The sequence below is a fragment of the Topomyia yanbarensis genome, chromosome 2 (assembly GCF_030247195.1).
Source record: "Topomyia yanbarensis strain Yona2022 chromosome 2, ASM3024719v1, whole genome shotgun sequence".
Classification (NCBI taxonomy): domain Eukaryota; kingdom Metazoa; phylum Arthropoda; class Insecta; order Diptera; family Culicidae; genus Topomyia; species Topomyia yanbarensis.
Genome location: NC_080671.1, coordinates 463,918,469 through 463,941,531, shown reverse-complemented (window position 1 = coordinate 463,941,531; position 23,063 = coordinate 463,918,469). Strand labels below are relative to the sequence as shown.

The window sequence follows — 23,063 nt, the reverse complement described above, 5'->3', positions numbered from 1 at the left end:
TCGTTCAAATGCAACAACCGTTTCTGACAGAAGCGGTTAAACCAACCGATGCTGCTCACTTTTACCCAGAATCCAGTTAGAAATGTACGACCAAGATCTCTGCACGCTTCCTGCCACATCTTTGTCAGATTCGTGCTAAATTCTGCCAGGTAGGAATTGCCAGGATCTTTGCACAGTTTATGTCCGAGTAATGCCAGGGTTTTGCTCGGTTCCTCTCAAAATTTGCCAGAAAACGCGAGCGAAACCGAGTTCGCCCTAGCTCAACTAACCCGACAGGATTCGCGCAGAAATCTGACAGGGCTGCCAAACCAAGACTTACACAAATCTAGCAGAGCGGTCTCTGCCAGAAAATTTGCTCAATGGGAAGGAGCGCATCGTAACTGCATCTCACAAAGGGTTTAATTAGGTAAAAGTTTAAGTTTATAACTTTTGAGTTGGTCCACTTTTTAACGAAAATTGACCGAATTAAACACGAATTTGGGTACTTCTTGATAAGCGTGTTCAGAAATTTCGGCAAAAACTAGGATAGGATCCGCCAGCTCTGTCTTCTGTTTTTGAACCAATTCTGAACCAGCTCGTGATTGGACGAAAGTGACATAGGCAAACCTTCGGCTTGGAAACTAAAAGTACCAAAGGGCTGCTTGGAAGTGTTGTCATATTCTGATATCAAACATAAAACGACGATTGTTAACCGTGTTGATTTTTTTGTTTTCTCGAGATACCGCTTTCTTTCTATAACATCCGTCTGTAATTATGAAGTGCAGGCATTATTTGGCAGACGAAATCAAACATATTATCCAGAACTGAAATTCCCGAGAGATCCGGTAGCGCGGTTATCGTGGATTCTGTTCTGTGTGCGGAGTAATGCGGAAATGCCTCTTTTCGAAATCAACAGGCTGTGTAGCGTAAGTATGAAAATATTTTGAACATCATGTAAAAATTGTCTTTGTTCCAGTACCGAGTAAATTGGAAGTACTGAGCAAACAGGGAGAAAGTTATCCCGGAAGTCGCTTCTTGTTCTTCCTTTGGTATTATCGATACAGTTGAATTGTACAGTTTTCAACTGAATCGATCATCGGTGTAAATAGGAGAGTGTATTTTCTACTGCTGTTTTCTCCGAAACAATCACATGTAAAAACCTATACATTCCTCCAAAACAAAAATTAAACCTTGCAGAAAAGTAGTTTTAGAATATTTAAAATAAATCCGAACAGAGAAAATTATTCTTGTGACAGAGGTTGCTTGACTCAGAAAGCAACTTACAAAAATGAAGAGGCGTGAAGATATTTTTCGTAATGTCCAACAACGAATATATATTATTTTGTTTTGCTGTATTCCGATGGAAAAAACGTTATGATCGTTTAAATGCGGATATAAAGACTAAATCTTTGATTTTTCCATGAAATTGGTACATAATATAGAATATTTTAATCAGAACAAATATACGACCGAAACAAAACAAATATTTTGGCAACATTGGTCGGTATGTCGTTTTCAACAGGGATTAGTAAAATATAAGAAGAAGCCAGCTGGCGGATCCTATCCTAGGGCAAAAACAAAACGCTCTTAAGTCAACAAACCAATCTGTCAAACAAGACTGTCGTCGGCCATGTTTATATCATCGGTGGACGGTGCAGAAAGTCATGTCGATTAGATTTTTTCGAGAATATTACGGTTATTTTGTTATATTTCCACTTCAAAATATACAAACAAGATAGAGAAGTTTGCCAAGAAAATGTTGTGGTATGTTTAATCTGGTCAAAGTATCGATATAAGAAGTAAATTAATAAAATTTACTGCGTGTCAGATATCAGCTTCTGGCATCTTTTGGATAAAATTGATTCTTAAACCAGAGAATGCACTCTAATGGATACTAAATGAACAGTAAGTTGTAATGACGAATTTTAATAATATACTAACAATTTGTATTTGTCTAGTAGCATTCAATGTGGGAAAATATGAACATGAGACCCCTCAAGAAACCTCGGCTGGGGCCACCAGATGTCTACCCACAAGAGGCAAAACAACGAGAAGATGAATTGACCTCAACTCATGTGAAGCATGGATTTGCCACGGAGCATAAACTGTCGGAAGAATTTGGCACGGCCCGTAACTGCAATGTGACTGCCAGCAAAGTGGGTGCATATTTTAATGCGATTTTGGCGAGAAAGGATGAACTGATGACACTGACGGATTCCGGAAGGAAGAAACAGCAAATCAATCCCAAGGACAACTTTTGGCCTGTGACGGCAAGGAATAAAGCTACATTAGATACGTGGTTTAAAGATTTGGCAGGTACAAAACCATTGAGTAGCTTGGCTAAGAAAGCTCCTAGTTTTAACAAAAAAGAGGAAATTTTTGCTATGCTGTGTGAGAATCAGGTCACAATGCAAAGAGCAGCATGGTTCATCAAGCTAAGTTCTGCGTATACTGTGGCCGTTTCTGAGGCAAAAATTAAAAAACGACAAATGCCGGACCCGGCGACAGAGTGGACTGGGACTTTGATCAAATTTATGAAAGATTTAATTCCCAAACTTCTGGAGCATTACCATCAGGGTCCATCTTCGGACAAATCTTCCAGCAATGTCGGACCAGCAGGAGGAATGACACCCAATTCCAGTTTAAATGCTAATCCGGTAACAATTCCTCCTCCATTATCGAGTCCTGCTGGAAGTCTTCATAGTCCAGCCAGCTCAAGTCTTGGAGGAAGTGTTTCTCAGGGGCAAAATCTGGCACCTCCTTCACCTCAAGAGGAGCAAAAATTAGCTTTAAAACAATGGAATTATTGTACACAGTTGTGTAAGTATATGTACGAGGAAGGCCTGCTTGATAGAGCCGAGTTTCTAAACTGGGTGCTTGATTTGTTGGACAAGATGAAATCGTCTCCATCATCTGACGATGGGATTTTAAGAATATATCTTCCCTTGGCAATGCAGTACTTATCGGATATAGTACAGTCGGAACGCTTCTCTCGTCGGTTGGCCTACGCAGCTTGTAAGAAACTTGCCCATTTGATTAATACAATGGCCGATAGCCATAATTTGAGCTTGGTCAACCATGAACTTAACTCCAGCAAGCAGGATAGCGTTGAAAGAAAGGAAAAACCGACCGATAAATCCTCAAAAGATGCCGATCAGAAACCAGATCCGACTCCAGTTCATGTGAATCCATTCGATACAATATTTTCCGAGTATATGAACTGCTCACATCATCACGACCTGGTACTACAGCTATCTTCAATAATACAGGTCATTACACTCGAATGCCCCACGGCATTGGTTTGGTGTGGGGTTGGAGAAACACGCTCCTCCTCTGTGTTGGCCGGAAGTCCTTTAGATCATTTACCTGTTGCTCCATCGGCTCTGCCGATGCCATCGCGGTGTACCAAATCAAACGAAGAAGTCCGAAAAAGGTTGTCGAAAGTGGAAGAAAGCATAAAGCTGCGATCTCGTCATGCTGAGTCGCGTTGGTGTGTAGATAAGTGGCAAACGGTTACCGGAAATGCTAGTTTGAAGATTCTGGCCGTATTGGACGCTCTCGATGGGCATTGCTTTGATCGAATGGATTCAAACAATTCACTAGATACGTTGTATCAGAAAATTTTCCCCCCATTGCAGCTGCAGAAAGAAGCACCTACTGCAAATGGTACGAATGGTGGGCCGGAGGCGAAGGACGCTTCCAACAAACATCCGGAATATGTGAGTGGTGTTGATGCGATGCGCTAGCACACATTTTATTTATAGTTTTTATTTCAGTTTGCAGAGCAAGACGCATCGATTGTAAATATACTATGTGAGTGGACCGTTTCCTGGCAGCGATGGGGTGAACATCGAGCTATGGCCGTAGCTTGGTTGTTGGATAAAAGACAAAACGAAGTTTTCACCACGTACGAAAATGAAAGCGCAAACAATGGCAACTCGAATGATGATAAGGATTCCGTAATTTCTGGAGGTGGTCCTGGTGGTGGACTACCAATTTTTCAAAGTATTCTGATGAAGTTTCTTGATGAAGATGCTCCGATTTTAGAAGAACATAGTACTCAACAGAATAGAAGTCAATTTACGAATCTTGTACATTTGTTCAGCGAGTTAATCCGTCACGATGTTTTCTCGCATGATGCCTATATGTGCACGTTGATCTCGAGAGGCGATTTATTGACGGGGACTGGGATGTCGTTGCTAGATTCCCACTCTAGCTGCAATGCTGGTCTAGGTACTGGACCGATATCGAACAAGCCAACATCATCATCACCAAATATCAACCAGGGAATCGAAGAGGATGTCATTCAGAATGATTTCAAAGCAAAGCTAGAGGATTTGGATGATTCCAACGTGGATGATGATTTGGATAAATTGTTGCAGCACATCAAAGAAGATCAGCAAAATTCAATGGATGCTCCTGATAGTCCTAAAGATCCGGAACATGCTGCTCCGCAGGTTGATTCAGCAACTAATAAAACAGAATCTTCCAGCAGACACTTTCTTTACACAGAACACTTTCCGTTATGCCAGGACGATCCAATTGCCCAGCATGATTGCAATCAGAGGTACATTTTGCTGTATGGTGTGGGAAAGGAACGGGATGATAAAAAGCATGCCGTCAAAAAGATGACTAAAGAGATTTGCAAGCTATTTTCGAAAAAGTTTAGCATCGATGTCGCTGAGGGAGGAAAAGTCAAAAAACATTCCAGAAATGAATTCAACTTCGAAGCAACTTCAAACAAGTCTCAGTCAATGTCGTATTTTGATCAGCATATGGTGACCTGGCAGTGTGCCGTTCAGGTACAAGAAATGCTTAATAGCTTTGCACTTGGTAATAGCAACTATCTACCGGTGCAGGAACACGTAGCCTTTCTGTTTGATTTGATGGAATCTGCTTTCAACATCTACGGTCTGATCGATACGTGCATACAGATTCTGAAGGAGCTGCCAGAGGTAGAACTACAGCTAATGAGTAAGAACTCGGTGCTGGTCAAAAGTTACACCACATCACTCAGTTTGTATGTTGTTGGAGTGCTTAGACGCTATCACTGCTGTCTGCTTCTTTCGGCAGAACAAACTACGGCAATCTTCGAGGGACTCTGCCGAATTGTTAAGCATGTAACGAATCCCAGCGATTGTAGTTCTGCCGAACGTTGTATTTTGGCATACCTCTACGATCTATACTCGGCTTGTTCGTCTCTGAAGACTCGTCCGCAGCAGGAACCATTCCACAATGCGTATCCAAAAATAAAACAAGCGCTGTACACGCCTCTTCAACCGACGCCTTCAGTGCACACATACAATCCTCAGTTTATGGTCGATGTCATTACTAATCCGCGACGTGGAGGTAAAATCGAACTTTCTTGGGCGCGGCAGTTGAATGAGTCCGCTTCCAACCGGTATAGCTTTGTTTGCAACGCTGTCATTGCCGTTACGAGAGACATCGACAACGACACACTGAATGACATTGCGGCCATGTGTGCCGAATTGACTGCATGTTGTAATGCTCTCAGCACGGAATGGCTGGGTGTTTTGATTGCTTTGTGCGGTTCTAGTAAAGATGCTGGATACTACTTGGATGTAATAACACAGGTGGACATTTTAAATACAAACATCCACAATGCCCTTTCCGTTTTCACCAGTATCCTAGTGGCACGACACTGTTTCTCGTTGGAAAATTTTGTTGCTCACGTAGCTCTACCCGCTTTGGTTCAAGCTTGTAAGGGACGCAGTGAAACTACACCGGAAATAGAGGCAGGGGCTCGCCTCTCTTGCCATCTTTTACTGAGACTGTTCAAAACCATCGAGTATCCTCAACCGGGGCTGTATTCCGTCAGCACATCTCCTAATCCGATCACAACCACAGGACAGGTACATAACATCAAACTGAGCTGCGATCGTCATTTACTAGCGGCTGCTCACAAAAACATCGGTGTCGCGCCTGTTCTGGCCGTACTGAAGGGAATTCTCGTGGTTGGCGACGCCACCGCCCAGAAGGTGCAAACATCCATATTTGGAAGTGGAAAACGAAGCGGCTTGAATACTCCTGTTCATCCTGGTAGTACCCCGAAACACGCCGGAGATCTGAGCCACATTCTGGGCACCAGTGATCTTTCGATTCTGGGAAACACGGACGAATCGATGCTGGATCTGACGTAAGTAAATTTTGCCATTCTTAGCGGGAGCTCTTATCGGTGTACAATTAGTACTTTATTTTCTTATGTTTACTCCCTTTTGTAGGCGGATTGATATGGGGCAGCTTTCACCGACAACCTGTTCGCGATTGATCATGGCTGACAGGTGTGATAAATTACCCACATTACTTATTCAGTTACCTACTTGTGCGTTTTCGTTACGGTTAATGTGGGAAACTATTTTCATAACACGGACATACATGCACTTTTATGTCATTCTGTCACAAATGCTAATCATTTGCGTGTCGGGAGATGAAAGTAGTCGCTAGTTGAGTAGTTGCACTAAAATATGAAAAAAGAAGGTGTTAAACTACGAGATTTTCATGCATAATACTTTTCATAGGCTCTTTTTGTTGCACATCTCAATAGTTTCATATTGGATTATGATCGCTCACCTACTGTTGACCATTTTCGTTTCACTTCAACGATATTTCAAGTACAATGTTTCTTCAATGATATTTATACTTTGAGTGATCTTGATTCTCGGACGTACAAGATTTCACGCAAAGCGTCTTCTTCAGTTCCGAGTAGACTGTCTTCAACCTATTCTTAAAGCTCCATAGACTGTCCTCAGCCATAATTGACTGATCTTCACAGCAATCTGCTGAGTCTTGAAGAGTTCGTACCGCTTTGCTGAGCTCCGCAAAAATTTGCAACGTTATTCGATTGGAGCTACAAACATTTCTGGTCGACGAATCGCTGCATAACTGCCAGAAAAGCTTCCACTGGAAGGCTAGGTGCTACCTCCAAGAATTTATATGGACTCTGGACCTTGCAAACATTGTTATTTGATTATTTGTTGTTCTAAAAGGTATTCGCCATCCACTCTGGTAGACAGTAAATCCGAGGCGAACAGGGCCCGAGAGCATTCCCTCCGGATGCTTAGTGTATCGAGGTGTATTAGCTGGCAACGGTTTTCGTAGCTCGGCAGTTGAAATCTGTTTCGCCATTGGAGATGTCAGACAGCCTCGATTCTGTCAATCCCGTGCGGAGTCTTAACGCGCAATAAAGCAATTTAATACAGTATACTTCCCTGAAGTTCTTTCCTATTCGGAATACGAACCCAAACTGTCTTGATGCCTTTTCCACAATGCATGAAGTATGTGATTTGAACGTTAGTGCCGAGTCCAAGATGACTGCAAGATCCTTGACGTGTGAGTGTATTGGAATGTTCGAATCGAACAAATGATAATTGGATTGGATCGGATGACGTTTCCGCGCAAACGTGTCGATTGACCATTTGCTCGGCCTTAGAATCATTCTGTTCAGATGAAGCTGGCTAGCTCACTAGTTGAGAAATTCGGTATCAGTTGAATCCCGTATCTGTAGGAAAATCTTCATATGGTCGGTGAAGGAGAGGCGGAGCTTTTGCAGTTTGATATTGACGTCATTAAAATCGAGGTGAAACATTACTGGGTCGAGGTTACTTCCTTGTGGGATGCCGGTCTGAGCGAGAAATGGTGCAGATAAATAGTCCTTAATGTTGATTTAGAGCTGGCTTCCATCGAGATAGGAACGAAACCAGCAAAGCAGTTGACCGTGAATACCGAGTTTATCTAGCTTGGTTATTGAGATATCATGATTGATTTTGTCGAAGGTCACGGATAGGTCCATGTAATAAGAGGTTGGTCGTTGTCGGTCCATTAGGCCTAAAACCAGTCTTCCCATGAACATCGACATGGTGTCTACTCACTGGAAAAACCGGGAAAAACATGGAAAACCGGGAATTCTCAGGGAAATTAATTTTACCTGGAAAAACCCGGAATCCTCAGGGAATTTTGAAAGTTGACTATGATGATATCAAAATTGTATCAATTGTCACGAGCAACGCCATACGCAAAATACATTTGTTCCTTCAATACCATCGAAATTTTTCTGAATTTCGATAGAATAAAATATTTATTTCGAAAAGTGAGAAAATGTAGATTTATAAATTCAAACATTTCTTTAATCCGCTATTATTTCACTTTACTTGTATCGACTGCTACGAATAACAATTATTTGGGTTTACTTGCCAATAAAACAATCATTCAATTGAATAGTAATATTAGTTTTTTCTTACATTTTAATACTGTCAGTGGGAGAGATGAACGTCATAACAATCCAACCGACCGTATCAAATAATAAACAAGTGGAAGAAGATTGCAATAATCAAATGCAAATGCAATTTCCGTTTACACTTTTTGTTGAAATACTTTTTAGTTTTCCAGTTTATTCTGAATCTTTTGACATCAGTTAGAGTATCTACTGATTTCAAAAAATATAGACCTCCTACACTAATGAAAATTGATATTTACAAATTTCCTTTGGTGTTGGGCTATATAAAAAATCACTTATTCGTCTGATAGCTCTGGAATGCTGCCCATGGTACCATCCATTGACGAGGTTTCCATCATCGTGGATTCCTAAATTTACGCGGTTTTCATTTACGCAGATTTTGAAATTAATGCCGTTTTTCATTTACGCGGCCTGTATTCCCCGCGTAAAAAATCCTGGGTGTATTAAATTAACATTGCATTCAAATTTCTGTTGCGATTCAAGTTTCTCGCAAAAAGTTCTATCTTCGTTTTGCTTCCTGATTCGTTGCTCAGTTTACCTCTCTGACTAGTTGTTCTGATACCACGTTTGTTGTTTTTCGTTAACGTATTTCCTGCAATCTTGGACCAAGTGTCGTACATGATACTCCACCGCATTCACAGTTCACTGGTGATTCTTTTTTCAACAGAAAGGTGTTTTTCATTTGTGTCGCTAATCTTTACCCGTGTCAGTGCATATTGGTCGACAGCGTTGCTTCGCTCCGTCCAATTGTGTGTTTTATTTCTCCCGGGAACAAAACCACTGCTTATCCTACTGTCATCGTTACGCATATAGATCTTCTCTTTAAACATCTTCTGCTGGGTTCGGCATATCAATGACCATCAGTGTTCTGGCTTCCTTCGGAAATCGATCTGCCCCTTTGTTACCGGTTATGCCGTCCTGGAATCCAAACGGAATCTCGTTGTGGTTTCTTTGCACCTCTTTCTTTTGCTCACGAGTTTTCCGCAGCTATCTCGGAGCCACACTTGATATATGAAATAACCTTTGAGCCATTCAGCTCTGAACTCTTCCCTTGCTGTTCGTCTTCATCTATTACATTGCCATTTAATTCTTTAATTCTCTCAGTGATTGGTTTAGCTGCTGATTTCCTGAACCATGTAGCTCCTATTTCCGCGAGTCATTCATCTTCCAGCCTTATCACTATTTACACGGATAGCCCCCAGCAATGAACTCACCCTACTCCGATGGAGAATTCCCTGACACAAGAATTTCTTCCGACATCGATATCCGCATTCTGGAGCCATTTACTCCCAGCTTTATCGAGACCTACTCGGACATCATCCGGCGGTGAAACTACCCTACTCCGACTGAGAACTCCCCGGCGGCGGCGTTTCTGTCGGTATCGATGTCTGTTTCGTAGGCCAATTAGCTTCCAGACAATTAGAATTTACCCAACTGTAAATTCATCGGCGGTGGATTTATTCCGATACCGATGCTTGTTTTCGTGATCCATTTTGCTCCCCGCTTCGTACCGATCTGCTCGATCTAGTCCCCGGCGCTGAAACTAGCCTACTCAACGGACCAACCAGTAGGTGCCGAGGTCAGTTCAGCGATTCCGGGTGGAGCATAGCATCCGGTGCATTGGCGCCCCAACGACTCGCTGCTTGCTGTTCGATGCGAAAGTGTGTCGAGGTAGGTCCGGTCTAGTCTACTTCGACGGAGTGTTCCTTTCTCCGCGTTGTCTCACTCTTGCTGCCCCATTAGCCAAAGAGTTCGCTCTGACTCTCCTGGCATTTCGTGTATTACTCGGTTGATAGAATTCCATGTACTCAGCGAGATCTCTGTACGCACCCACGACACAAATAGCAATTAGGCGAAACGTGTTAGTTAACTTCATCAGCGCCGCAGCTCAGGCTGTTACGCCATACCTCAGTATGTAAGATGAGACACCCACCAAAAGAGGTATCGTTCTGCATCTTGCAGTTCCGATGTTCGGCATGATCCTTACCAATGCGTTAGTGGTCTTCGCAGTCTTCCCACATACATAGCCGACGTCGCTGTTAATGCCGTATGTTAAATTCCAAGTGATCATAGCCGACCCAACTTGAAGCATTGTCGTACGTTTACAACGCTGTAGTTTGGTACCTATCATTTTTAGAAATCGTTGTCTGGACTCGTAGGATTTCTTCACCATCTTGCAATGCGCCTCTCAGCTCAATGTCTGGTCTAACCTTACACAGTCGGTTTATTTTTGGAACAGCTACACGATCGATGGTAACGTTACACACAGGATCTTGATTTGCATTAGGATTACAATAGAATATCTTCGATGGTGGTATTCCATGCTACCAGGCTGTGTCGTATGCCTTGGAGATGTGTAACGAAGCAATGTTCATCGGTTATCGGGAACGATCTCTAGTTCTGTAAAGTACGTATTATTGCCGCGTCCAGAACGAAAAGCGTTTTGCCGTTCATCGAGTCGTCTATTTACGATGCGCTTGAACAGACTTGCCATACAGCTAGTGAGCGAAATCGGTCGGAAAGCAGTAAGTCCAAAGTCGTTGTAATTGGGTTATGGAATTGAAATAACTATAGCAATCCACCAGCCGAACAGCGTTGAAAATCTCAAAGCGTGTTATCTTTACAGATAGCGGGAGTCGTTGGAGAAGAGGCTAGCCGATCACGTCAGTCCCTGCTAAGACACTTCGCCCTTTGGCGATTTCACAAAAGCTCAACATGTTGTAAAATCGATGTTGTATACATCATCGGTATCGGGTGAGTGATGCATAAATTGCAGTTCCACTCGTACTTTCTCTTGAAAGTATGGAAGGTAGTCCGAGCTCGCCGATCTTTCGCAGTAGAGTATTGCGGAGCGGTATGTGGTTTATTTTCCACGGTGATAAAATTCGTGACACTGCACTATTTGATGCTCATTCTGAATCATTGATATCTATTGCAGCGATGGCACAACTGTCGTAATTGTGATTCTCGGCTATTTCAACTTCTATTCAATAAAGTGGCGATCTGCTCTTCTACATTCTGAACCCGAAGAACCTATGTTTCATCCAGGCAGCATGACTCTTTTGGATAGCTACGGCCACCCTCCTACAGATTAGCAGCATGCTGAACGAAAATGGTCGGATTTTGGATCTATGCTTAGTTTAAAGTAAAGTATGTTCGTCTCCATCCGACCTTGCATCTTTCATTCGAAGACCAAGACCACAAGCTGGTCGACTACAGCAGAATTTTGAAGATTTTCCAAAGCAATAACTGGGATTCTGTGATAAGCAAAGATGAGAATTCCGCTACTGAAAACTTCTGCCATAGCTGAGCTACCTCATTGATCGTCATATCCCTAAGGTAAACCATCGATGAACTAACTACTTTCCCTGGTAGAAAGCAGAGCTGCGTCGATTAAAAACGGCGAAAAGATTAGCATTACGAACGTCTAGCAAACGCCGTACCTTGTCGATGAGAACTCTTTTCAGACTCAATCACGATTTCAATAAACTGAATAGTTGTTGTTTTGCAAAATGCAACATAGGGTTGATTCCCAAATCGTTTTGGAGACGTTTTGCCTAGAAGATGCTTTCTACGTTGGTGAACGACCTGTTTCATGTATCTTATGCTGTTTTTGTGTGACCTCGATACTCAATCAGGTTGCAATCCCAACCACTGTCTATTCATATAGCAGTTTGAGCTAGAACCTGACTCATTTTCGCTCCAAGCAAAAACGACATTAATTATTAACGCTTCATACCTTGCAATCCCTTGCCTATTGAATGTCGTTACAACACATAAAAAGAACAATGTGACGCACTCATTGTTAGTAAACAGGAAAAAATAATGTTTTGGATGAAATTTTCTTTCTTTTTGAACCTGGAATTTTTTTAGAAAACCCTGGAAAAACCTGGAATACTCAGGGAATTTTTTTCTTCAGATTGAGTAGACACCATGATCGATAAGTTTGCACCTGTGTACAAAATTGCGTGTACGCGTTCAACCTCAAACTTGCTTTGCCTTTGTGTACAGGTTCACCTCGAACACCGAACCCAAGCGAACGATGTGCAAACTTATGTTTAAACACCGTGTACGTACACCGTGTGCGTACACAAGAAAGGCACACACAAAACAGAATGAGTCAACACTAGTGATGATGATAGAAAGAGAAGACTAGTGTCAAGAACCTGTGTGTACGAATACCGTGTACGCACATGGGGTTCAGTTGTGCAGACGAACATGTGTACGTGTTTTGGTACGCATTAGCGCGTTCGAGTTTTCACACGAAATGTGGGTTTAAGATGAGCACATAACTAGAGCGAACATGGTGTTCGATGTTCATTTGGGAAGTCTGCCTAAAACCATGTTGGTCGTCTGCGATGTAGTGCTTACAGTGAAAGAAAATAGTATCCAAAACAACCAGCTCGAATAGTTTAGATAGCATACTTAAACACGAAGTTCCTCGACAATTATCGATGTTCGATTTATCTCCCTTTTCATGACCCGGCAACATGCGGGTCGCTTTTCAATAAGTAGAAAAAATTCCAGTAGCAACAGATAGCTCGAAGACTGGTTGAAGCGGCTGATGCCTTTTTTGACAAAAATCGACTAAAGGAGACGGAATTGTGGAACAATAGGTAGCATCATTGTTTGCTTGATACCATGTCAAGCCAAGCAATTTTAAGTCGCCCAGAATAACGATATCATCATTGGGGCGGCAGTCACGAAAGATACGGAGGAAATATGTATATCGATCAGGCTGAAATAGCGAATCCTATCAGGTGGGAAATACACGACACACAAGAACAGCGAGCGATCGGCAAGTTTCACTGATAATCACACTTGCTCGGAGCTCGTCCATCGGTCATCGTTGATCAATCGGCTTATGTTTCATGGCGAGCAGTGGTAAGCACACCACCACTCGACGTCTTATGGCTGTTGAGCGTGTTATCGTCTTAGCGGGTATCATTTAGTTTACACTTTCATCACTTTTGAGATAACTTCGCAAAAAAAACAACCATTTTCTGCTAGATCTACCAATAAATTCACTACGAATCAGAAATTTGAGCGAAATCTCATTAAAACTGCTCGGACAGGGAAATCACTCCAGTTATCACCTAAGGATTTCTCGCGTGGGTTGACTTCATACCGCCAACGGCTAGGCGTAAGCATCGGTATTTGATCATTTCTATTTGCTATTAATTATTGGTCTGAGAATGGCCTGTTGAAACCCTGGTGAAGCACCGATCAACCCAATGGGACCCTTGCATACGAAAAAGACCCGGCGATTGACATTTCGGATTAAGCAACCGGACAATCAACAGACCATGAATACAACAAAATACAAAATTCAGTAACAACAACAAGCAAGCTGGTGCCCACCAACGAGCCCACAGCGACTGTGTGGGGTCATCGGTACCCCCCGATGGACTCGGAGGCCCCACAGCTCTCAACCGACATCCCCAAAACTACTTAACCTGAACCTAAATATAACGGGGACGTAGGCATTTCGTTTCGACTCTTCTCCACCCGGATTTGTCAATCATCTACAACGTCCACTAGCCCCACCACTGACGAATCTGGCTCCGGGCATCCGATTAGTTTTTACTTGATACTGCATCAAAACTACACACTTGAGCCAAATTTTGAGGGCTCCCCGCTAGTACCGTCATTAAGATCAGTAGCTCGGTCTTAACCTACCGAGAACCGACTGTAATCGATAATTCCGCATAAGCAAAAATGCGCTCACATTGTTCCAATCTCTAAGAAGTGTCAATGCAGTCGTCGTGGGAATGAAGTCTTGAAAATCATTGAAAACAACGGAGCAATTATTCTAAATGATGGAAGCACAACGTTTACCAGAGGCTCTACATCGTCCCAGATTGATCTATCTTTTTGCTCAAATCCATTAGCAACCGATTGTCTCTGGTCCGTACTCACCGATCCCTGCAGCAGTGACCACTACCCAATTCTCATCACTCACAGGGCATCTCCCCCCACTACCACCCGTCGACGTCGATGGATTTACAACGAAGCCGACTGGACACTTTTCGAGGAAACCTTCTCCAACCTATTCGACCCACAAAAACCATACACCCCCGATGAGTTTGCTGACCTTGCAGCCGAAACTAGCATACCCAGAACCAATGGAATTCCTCGCCGAAGATCAGTTCACTGGTGGTGTACAGAAGTTGCCACTGTCATTAAAAACCGCCGACGAGCTCTTCGTATCCTCCGGAAAACTCCAACCAGCAGCCCACTCTGGACATCCAGATCCAACCAATTTCGACACCTACGCAACGAAGCCCGAAAAGCTATTACTTTGGCTAAATCCACCAGCTGGAACGAATTCCTCGATGGAATTCATCCCGATTCTTCTTCTGGAGAAATATGGCGACGTGTGAACGCTCTCAGCGGAAAAAGATGAAATACCGGCTTTTCGCTCGACATCGGAGGAGTCACTAGCCTTGATCCCCGTGAGATTGCTGAAGAACTCGGAAGATTCTTTTCTTCCCTCTCTTCAACTGCTTCTTTTCCTCCCGAGTTCCTGTCCAAAAAAACCATGATGGAAGCTAACCCAATAAAATTTTTCCTTGACTCCCGATCCGAATGGAACAAACCCTTTTCCGGCCCCGAACTCATCTACGCCCTCAGTCAAGGACAGGGAAAAGCCACCGGATTAGACAACGCCGGCTACCCTCTTCTTAGAAAACTACCACCATCCGGAAAAAAGCCATACTGCAATGCTACAATCAAATTTGGAACGGTGATCCTCTCCCCGACTCGTGGCAAATGGCATTAATCATACCAATTCCCAAAAAGACTCAAGGAACAAGACCAGCAAAGGATTTCCGACCCATAAGCCTTCTACCATGCATATCCAAAACTTTCGAACGCATGGTCAACAGTCGACTAATCACAGTTCTAGAACAACGCCAACTACTTGACAACCGACAACACGCCTTCCGGAAAGGGAAGGGCACCGGAACTTACCTTGCTTCCCTTGGAGAAATTCTCGAAATAGCTAAGAAGGACAACCTCCATACTGATATATGCGCTCTCGACATCGAAAAAGCATATTATACCGTTTGGCGCGAAAGAATCCTCAGACAACTCGACCTCTGGGAAATACGAGGCAACCTTGAATTCTTTATTCAACGTTTTCTCGAGAATCGTAAACTTCGAGTTGGAATTGGCGGAAGCGAATCGATCATATACACCGAGGAAAATGGTGATCCTCAGGGATCTGTTTTGGCTGTTACGTTATTTCTTACGCTTCTCCAGACATACCCGTCCGTGAAGAAGGACGGCTCAAAAAAAGACAACGAAGTTGGAGTCGGAGTCAGCAGCAATGAAACCAGCTCAGCCCTCCGCCTTCCAGCAGAATGCTCCGTATTCTCCGCTGAAGCAGCTGAAATTGCCCTGGCCCTGGCTCAAAAACCAGAAAACACTGCAACCGTTATCTTTACAGACTCACTCTCGGTACTCCGAGCTCTCGAAAGTGGCCAATTCCGTCATCCTTTTCTCCAGGCCATTGAAAACGAATCAGACCCACTCACCACCCTATGTTGGATCCCTGGACATTGTGGCATCCTGGGTAACGCGGAAGCTGACTCCCTGCCAGCTCGAGGTCGGAAATCCAGAAGGACCCTTACTAAGGAGATACCAGGTGTAGATATCATTCGCTACTTCAAAGAAACCCTCAACGATCACTTCGTTTCCCATGGCCACCTCCAGAAGATAAAGGGTCTCCTCGTCAAATGGGATGATCGCCAAGATTGGAAAGAACAAAAAATACTCTCCCGTTTACGAACTGGACACACAAAAACTTCACCCGAACACACGATTTCAAATGTCCCACCACTCATCTGTACTTCGTGTGACTTCCGTAAAACCGCTGAACACATTCTACTGAACTGCTTGGAACTTCAAGAACTCCGTTCAAGACACTACCTTCCCCTCTCCATACGCGATGCTCTCTCAAACGATCCTGTAAATAAGAGAAGAAATTATACTCAACTTCATTAAAGACGCTAACCTATTTGACAACATATAACGAACAAACAATTTTCCTGGATATCAAAAATTCAATATCATCAACTACGGGCCCCTCGCCACATCCGGACTGGATGATGGAGGGTTTTCCGCGGCTCACCAAGACACCACCATATCTTGCGGCTCACCTAACAAGATACCAATCTAGACGCAAAACAATGAAACATAATTTTAATAAATGAATTATAAATACTATTCTACCCGGGCGAATGACCAGGAGGTTAAAGCCCCAATAAACAATAATAATAATAATTGCACACCCGTTCGCATGACATTTCATTTCGACGGCTGTTCCGAACGAATCTTCAATAATTTCGAAATAATCGCGAATATTATAAGCTTTTCATAGTGAAAACCAATTACCTCATTGTGATTGTCTCTGTAGTGACTGTGCAAAACGAAATGTATACTCATTTTATGAATTCGTGGCTGGCACATTTCATGGGTATCTTCAAAATATGGTGAGGAGCCATAGATAACATTTCTGCATTGTCGCGATTTTTAAGAGAGTCTATCGAATGTTCATCGATTTCAGTAGCCTACTTGATTGTAAAATTCTTTACTACATCATCATCAGGGCAAAAAGTGTCGGAGCATTGAATAAGCCTACCCGACACTACATTAGTACTTGTCAGCACGGTTTCTACCCCGGTCGGTGAAGACGAACTTGGTCTCATCCTTATGTACAGAACAAATGTGCAAATGTTTCGCTCTCGCTCAATTTCTGCGGATTTATAACAAAATAAACAGCTATTCTAGTTGTGGCCCTTACACGTTCAATATTTTTGTCAATACTAGAGAAAATTGACGAAAGTATTGATGGTGTAATGGATAAAAAGCTGGATTTTTTACAATGTGTATTGGAATGAGATCGACGTATTGACGGGAGTTCCATCAGTCCGTCAATATACTGAACGGTAAAACTTTGTAATATACTTTCTTCGATTTTTCGGTTAACAATTCATTGACGTTCACCCATAGCTGTTAAATACATCACGTTGATACTACCTAAACGAGCGACATTTTAAAACGAGACTCATAATGTATTCTACATTAGAATTCTTTCCGGTTCGGGGTTGTGCATGTGGCCAGTGCGTATTGATGATGCTATAATTGACGAAATAGCCTTTGTTGGGTATATTTCTCCGTTGCCCGTTATAGGGTTAGAGTGGATGGTAGAAGGCGATGGCCCGTGAACAAGTATTAAATATCATCAATAGATTCATGAGATGGTTTGAATTTGGACCTCGAGAGCACTAATTTATAACATCATTTTACGACAGTCCAAAAAATTAAATTTTAGAGCTATCACCCCTTTTGTCCACGATGTCATCATCTTCTCTGCGCTGGTTCATTAGGGGCTTTATCTTTGTTTTTAATCCTGTCGTTGTGTGTTCATTTTACCATTGAAATCCCATTCGAACATTTCGTAATTAATCATTTGAATTGGTTGGTAGAACAGATTAACCTATAGTATTTTGTTTCATTACTAATTGTGCAGGCAAACCAACACCAACCAGGACAGTACAACCAGTTTGTCAGACTTTGCTCAGCACGTTCTGCGTCAAATATGTTCCCAGGAATGGGTTCTTGAGCGGTGTCTTCAGAATGCCGATGAACTCTGTCAACAGGGGATGTTGATAGACAATATGCTGACGGCAAAGCAAGCCCAGCGTCTTCTTCATATGATTTGCTATCCAGAAAACGAATCGAATCTTATTGCCGACATGGATCAGAAGGCCATTATTGTGCGAATTCTAGAAAACTTAGAGCAATGGTCGCTACGAATTTCTTGGCTAGATTTGCAACTTATGTTCAAACAGACTAACTGCAGTTCACCGGAATTGTCCAACTGGTTGGATATGGTGGCTCGGGCGGCAATAGATGTCTTCCAGGTGCATGAGTGTAACAGCATGGAACATTTCGGAGGCAATGGTAAAAATGAAAAATTGAAGCCGTCGATTTGGTTGGTGGCTCCGTTGGTTGCGAAGCTACCCAGTGCAGTACAAGGACGGATCCTAAAAGTGGCCGGACAGGTTCTAGAGAGTACTAATATGTTCAGCAAATCAAAGGACAGTGGAGGAGGCAACAACAGCAGCATTGGAAGCCAAGGTGGAAATAGCAATAGTTCAATTAGCTCGAATGGCAGTGTAATGGCGGCTAAGCAAAGTGCACAGTTGAATCATCAGCCGTTCTTGGGGCTGGTTCTAACCTGTTTGAAAGGACAAGATGAACAGAAGGAGGGATTATTGCAGAGTCTGTACACGCAACTGTCGCAGTTTCTTCAGAATCGTGATGTGCGTAGGAATCGGGGTTACGTAAAATATTAAATTATCTAAAAATTATTCTTTCAGTTGGAGACAGTCGGTGGGATAGAAGACCCCCTAGGCTTTGAAAAAATGTTGGATGCCTTGCAGTTGCGTTATTCTCTGGTAGGTGGATTATTTGATGCAATTCAGAAAAACTCAACTTCCACTAGCGATTGGGCAATTCTGTTTGCTCAACTAATCAGCCAAGGAGTCATTGATCTGAGCAACAATTCGTAAGTATCAATGGTTATGTCGCTCGTTGTTGGAATACGATAATACGATTGCAAATTTTAGTGAATTGTTCACAACTACGTTGGATATGCTCGCAACATTAATCCACTCGACACTAGTTTCGGACAGTCAATCGGAGCGCGATGAAACCAAGAAACAGTATACCAATTTGATGAAGAAGCTCCGGAAAGAGTTGGGGGAGAGAAATAACTCGTCGATCAAATATGTTCGACAGTTGCTTCCGCTCGCGAAGCAGACCTGTGAGGTGATTGCTTGTGAACCGGCTGGAAGTTCAACCGATGCCAAGGGTAATAAAATTAACATCGACAGTATTGAGAAAAAGCATGTAAGTTTTTTATAACAATGTTTGGCGATCTTACCAACGCTTATTTTATTCTACAGGGTCTACGATTGACAGACAAACAGCGAGTCAGTGTGTGGGATTTACTAGAAGGGCACAAGAATCCAGCCCCACTTTCATGGGCATGGTTCGGGGCTGTTAAAATTGAACGCAAACCGTTAGCTTACGAAGAAACTCATCGGTTATTGAAATTCCACACGCACAGTCTGGTGAAACCAAGCAGCTATTACTATGAACCACTCCCCCTACCACCGGAAGATCTAGAACCATTACCAGACAAACTTAAAGATGATATGAAGGCAGATACTCCAACGTCAGATCAATCGCCAGCACCGACCGGTAAGAAGGGCAAATCTCAAACGAGAAAACGCAAGCCTAAAGGAGCTACCACGCCACAAAATCAGCAATCGGTACAAGGCATACCAGGTCAACAACATTTGGGAGGCCAACAAACTATGCAGCCAGGTCAACAGCAACCAAATCAGGTAACAGGCCAACAACAGCAGCAGCAGCAGGTCACAATGACACCCCAACAAACGATGCAACAGTTGCAGAATGCTAACCTCGGTCAGATGACAATGGGAGGACAAATGGGTCAACTAAATTTACAGCATATGCAGCAACAGTATCAACAGCAAAACCAAGGCCAAATGATGGTTCAGCAGATGGCTCAACAGCAGGGAATTGGTCAACAGCAAGCAATGGGCCAGAATCAGGTTGGTGGCATTGGTGCAATGATGGGTGGACCACAACAGCAACAACAACCAGGTCCGAATCAGATGGGATTCGTTGGTGCAGGGTCTGGCGGGGGAGTCAATGCGATGGCTGCTCAGATGGCTGGCCAGGGAGCAGGTGCTGGTGGCAATCAACAATGGGGTGGCTATAATCCGATGCAACAACAGCAGCAGCAGCAGCAACAGCAACAAATGTTTTATAACCAGGGAATGGGACAGCCTGGTATGAATCGGTTTGATCGTCCACAATTGAACACCAATCCGAAACAAGTTTTGTCCAATATGCTACGTGCTCGAATTCCAATGGGAGGGGCCAATCCTGGTGCAGCTAATTTTATACAACAACCGGTTCGTTCTCAACAACCATTCATGCGTGGTCCTTCTCGACCAGGGATACCTAATCCAATGGTAGGATCTGGTATGGGAGCTGGAGCAGGAGGCTCATTGATGGGACAATCTGGTGGAAACATAATTCAGACGAATCTGTTAAATCAACAGAATGCTGGATTGGGACAAGGAATGAATGCTAACCTGGGAAATGCTGGAATGGGTGGTAATGCAATGATGTCACAAGCAGCTGGAAATGCCAACGCTGGTGGTATGGGCAATCCTGGTATGATGGGAATGCAGAACATGCCACAGAGTGGTAATATGAACCCAGGTATGGTTAATCAAGGTATGAACCCGACGATGGGTGGCACCGGTATTGCTGGGTCGGGAATGATTGGTCAAAATGGAGGCAATGCAAACAGTGCTGCAATGGGTAATCCGGGAATGATGGGAATGCAAAGTATGCAACAAGGTGGAATGCAGACCGGTATGTTTCAAGGGCAAGGAGGACCCTATCAGAGCATGAATCAAAATTACCCGAATTATGGCACGCAAGGTATGGGTCAGCAGGGTGGTCAGGGGATGATTGGCAATTTCAATCAGTTGGGACAACAACAGAGGAATACACAGGCTGAATATATAGCCCAACAGAGGGCTCTGGCTGCTCGAGGTGGCCAATATGGGCAGCATGCTCCAAATGTAACAATGAATAATATGGTCAATCAGGGCGCTGTTCCTCCGTATCCTAGACAAGGTGGTAAACCAGGGGCAACAGCTGCTCAGACCCATCAATTCCAGCAACAGCAGCGACTTCGACAACAAATGATGATGCAACAGCAACAGCAGCAGCAACAAGGTCAGTACTCATTTTCGACCTGAAGCTATCGAGATTAATGTAAATATTGTTTCTCAGGAATGGCACAGCAAGGTAATGCCCAAAGTATGGTATCGAATCAAGGACAGGGTATAAGCCAACAACAAACACCGAACTTGGTTGCTCAGTTACAAAGACAGATGCCCAATCAAGGCAGCATGATGGGCCAACAGTACTCGCATCAGCCTCCACCGTATTGATAAGCTCAACATATTCACATACAATTCTATTACTGTATTATTTATTCATTTTTATTTAGCATGTCTCTACATTGTATAGCAAATTTAGAGCTTCAAGTGTATCATGTCAGCCTCTAACAAAGTTTAGCAAATCATCCGAAAACTGGTTTTTCCTATATCTTGCGTTTAATTGAGAATTTTCCGCGCGGCATTTACATGATTGGTTAGGGCGAATGAGGTTGAAGTTCCAATAATCATGATTTTCTATATGTTGTTGATATTAGTTTACATGGTAATTCATCTATTTTCTATTATAGCGTTTTTTAGTAAAGATTTAAACAGATTGGCTTTCAAACATATTTCGATGTAATATGTTATTACTGAAAGTTTCATATATACCCCTAAACTAAATTTGCGTCGACGATTATCTTTCTCATATTGATGATGGGGCAGTGGGTACAAGGCTAAGTTCCATATGGTGGTGCTAAAATTATAAGTTATTGGCCAATTGGGGTTTTCTACGTCAGATTTAGAAAACCCATTTTTCTTGCACTCTGGCGAAAACTAGTCAACACCCACACGTCTATATTTTTTAAATATAAGTTGGGTTGCCGATCAGGCGTGGAATTACCCCTACATTTTCATTTTGTCAGTTAAATTTTGATTAGCGCAGGTAGGGATTAGCACCTGGGAAGTAAAAAATGCAGGAGATATACGCATAATTTAGTCTGAGTGGGTTGATGGGTGATATTACATGTTTGAAAAAATGGTCATTTTTCAGCTCATGCGGGGTCTATTAATTAAATGGAGCCTACAAAGAGTTGGGAAATGGAACACATGTTTTATAAAATTGAAATTTTTTAACGAGTTAGTGAACCCGGAGGTGTTTCGGTGTCGACGGTATTGTAGGAATATTTCTTCGGTGAGTCAATTCGGTTTTTCTTTTATTTGACGGTGTTTTGTAGTGATAATATTTCAATACTAGAACGATAATTTTCGAAAGTGCTTTTATTTATATAAAATGGCGAATGTTGGGGGGCGAGGAAAAATTTTTGTTACCGTTAACAAAATAAAGAATGACGGTGATAAAAAGGTTCACCATGGGAGGACCTGTGATGTTTTTCAACTAAAACTATTGTTCCCTGTTTGAATTGTGACAATATTACGTATGAGGTATCAATTTCTTAATTAAATGGTTGACTGGAGAGAACTGAATCCAATAAGATTCAACGTCTTAGATTCAATATCCGTAACCAGCAGCCGCGTGAATCTTTAAAAGATTATCAGTCTTGTTCAGTATTACAACAGATCGCTTTTTCAAACAAATATGGTTCGATCGAATCCGACACCCGTTTGATTTTACTGCCGTTATTGAGAATACAATTCTCATTCGTGGGGCGGGCATAGCGTAGTTGGTAAATCTATTGCCTTGTACGCAGCTCACCTGAGTTCGACTCCCCACGCCGATATGGTTAGAGATTTTTGCAACCCGAAAAAAGAGGCAAGTGACCCTAAGATTAAAAGTTCTATAATCTTTTATTATCTTTTATGAACATTATAAGCGGTGGCTGGCGGAATTCATACATCCTTGACCTGGCGGACGAAGCTATGGTTGAACACAGACAACACAGATCCAAGGCCATCATTGACATAAGTTCTGCGCTTGAAATGTACTTCCCCTGGTTGCCAGACGAATACCTGTAATTATTGCGTGTAACTTTGTAGATGTATATGATACAGTAAGATTCCGTTTTTTGCACGTTCCGTTTTTTGCATGC

At 42.8% G+C, this 23,063-nt stretch overlaps 1 protein-coding gene across 5 annotated transcripts; it reads left to right on the top strand.

Annotated features, from left to right (window-relative positions):
- The first annotated feature begins 1,607 nt into the window (after positions 1–1,607).
- LOC131686060 (mediator of RNA polymerase II transcription subunit 12) lies at positions 1,608–21,448 on the top strand. Of its 5 annotated transcripts, none has more exons than XM_058970182.1 (10): positions 1,613–1,743; positions 1,808–1,884; positions 1,941–3,698; positions 3,756–6,136; positions 6,222–6,281; positions 17,769–18,564; positions 18,622–18,809; positions 18,871–19,153; positions 19,210–21,088; positions 21,146–21,448. In XM_058970182.1, the coding sequence occupies exons 3-10, from the start codon at positions 1,947–1,949 to the stop codon at positions 21,304–21,306; spliced, it is 7,500 nt and encodes a 2,499-aa protein (XP_058826165.1). In that variant the 5' UTR covers positions 1,613–1,743; positions 1,808–1,884; positions 1,941–1,946; the 3' UTR covers positions 21,307–21,448. The 5 variants fall into 5 exon arrangements, with proteins under 5 accessions (XP_058826163.1, XP_058826164.1, XP_058826167.1 ...); XM_058970183.1 differs by having other exon boundaries at positions 1,938–3,698; XM_058970180.1 differs by having other exon boundaries at positions 1,608–1,884.
- Positions 21,449–23,063: the final 1,615 nt, after the last annotated feature.

Excerpts from the sequence above, each read along its gene's own strand:
- LOC131686060 (XM_058970180.1), top strand. The coding sequence starts at position 1,947 with ATGTGGGAAAATATGAACATGAGACCCCTCAAGAAACCTCGGCTGGGG. Across the intron at positions 6,137-6,221 it reads GAATCGATGCTGGATCTGAC|GCGGATTGATATGGGGCAGC; the intron begins GTAAGTAAATTT and ends TCCCTTTTGTAG. Across the intron at positions 18,565-18,621 it reads AGTTTCTTCAGAATCGTGAT|TTGGAGACAGTCGGTGGGAT; the intron begins GTGCGTAGGAAT and ends TTATTCTTTCAG.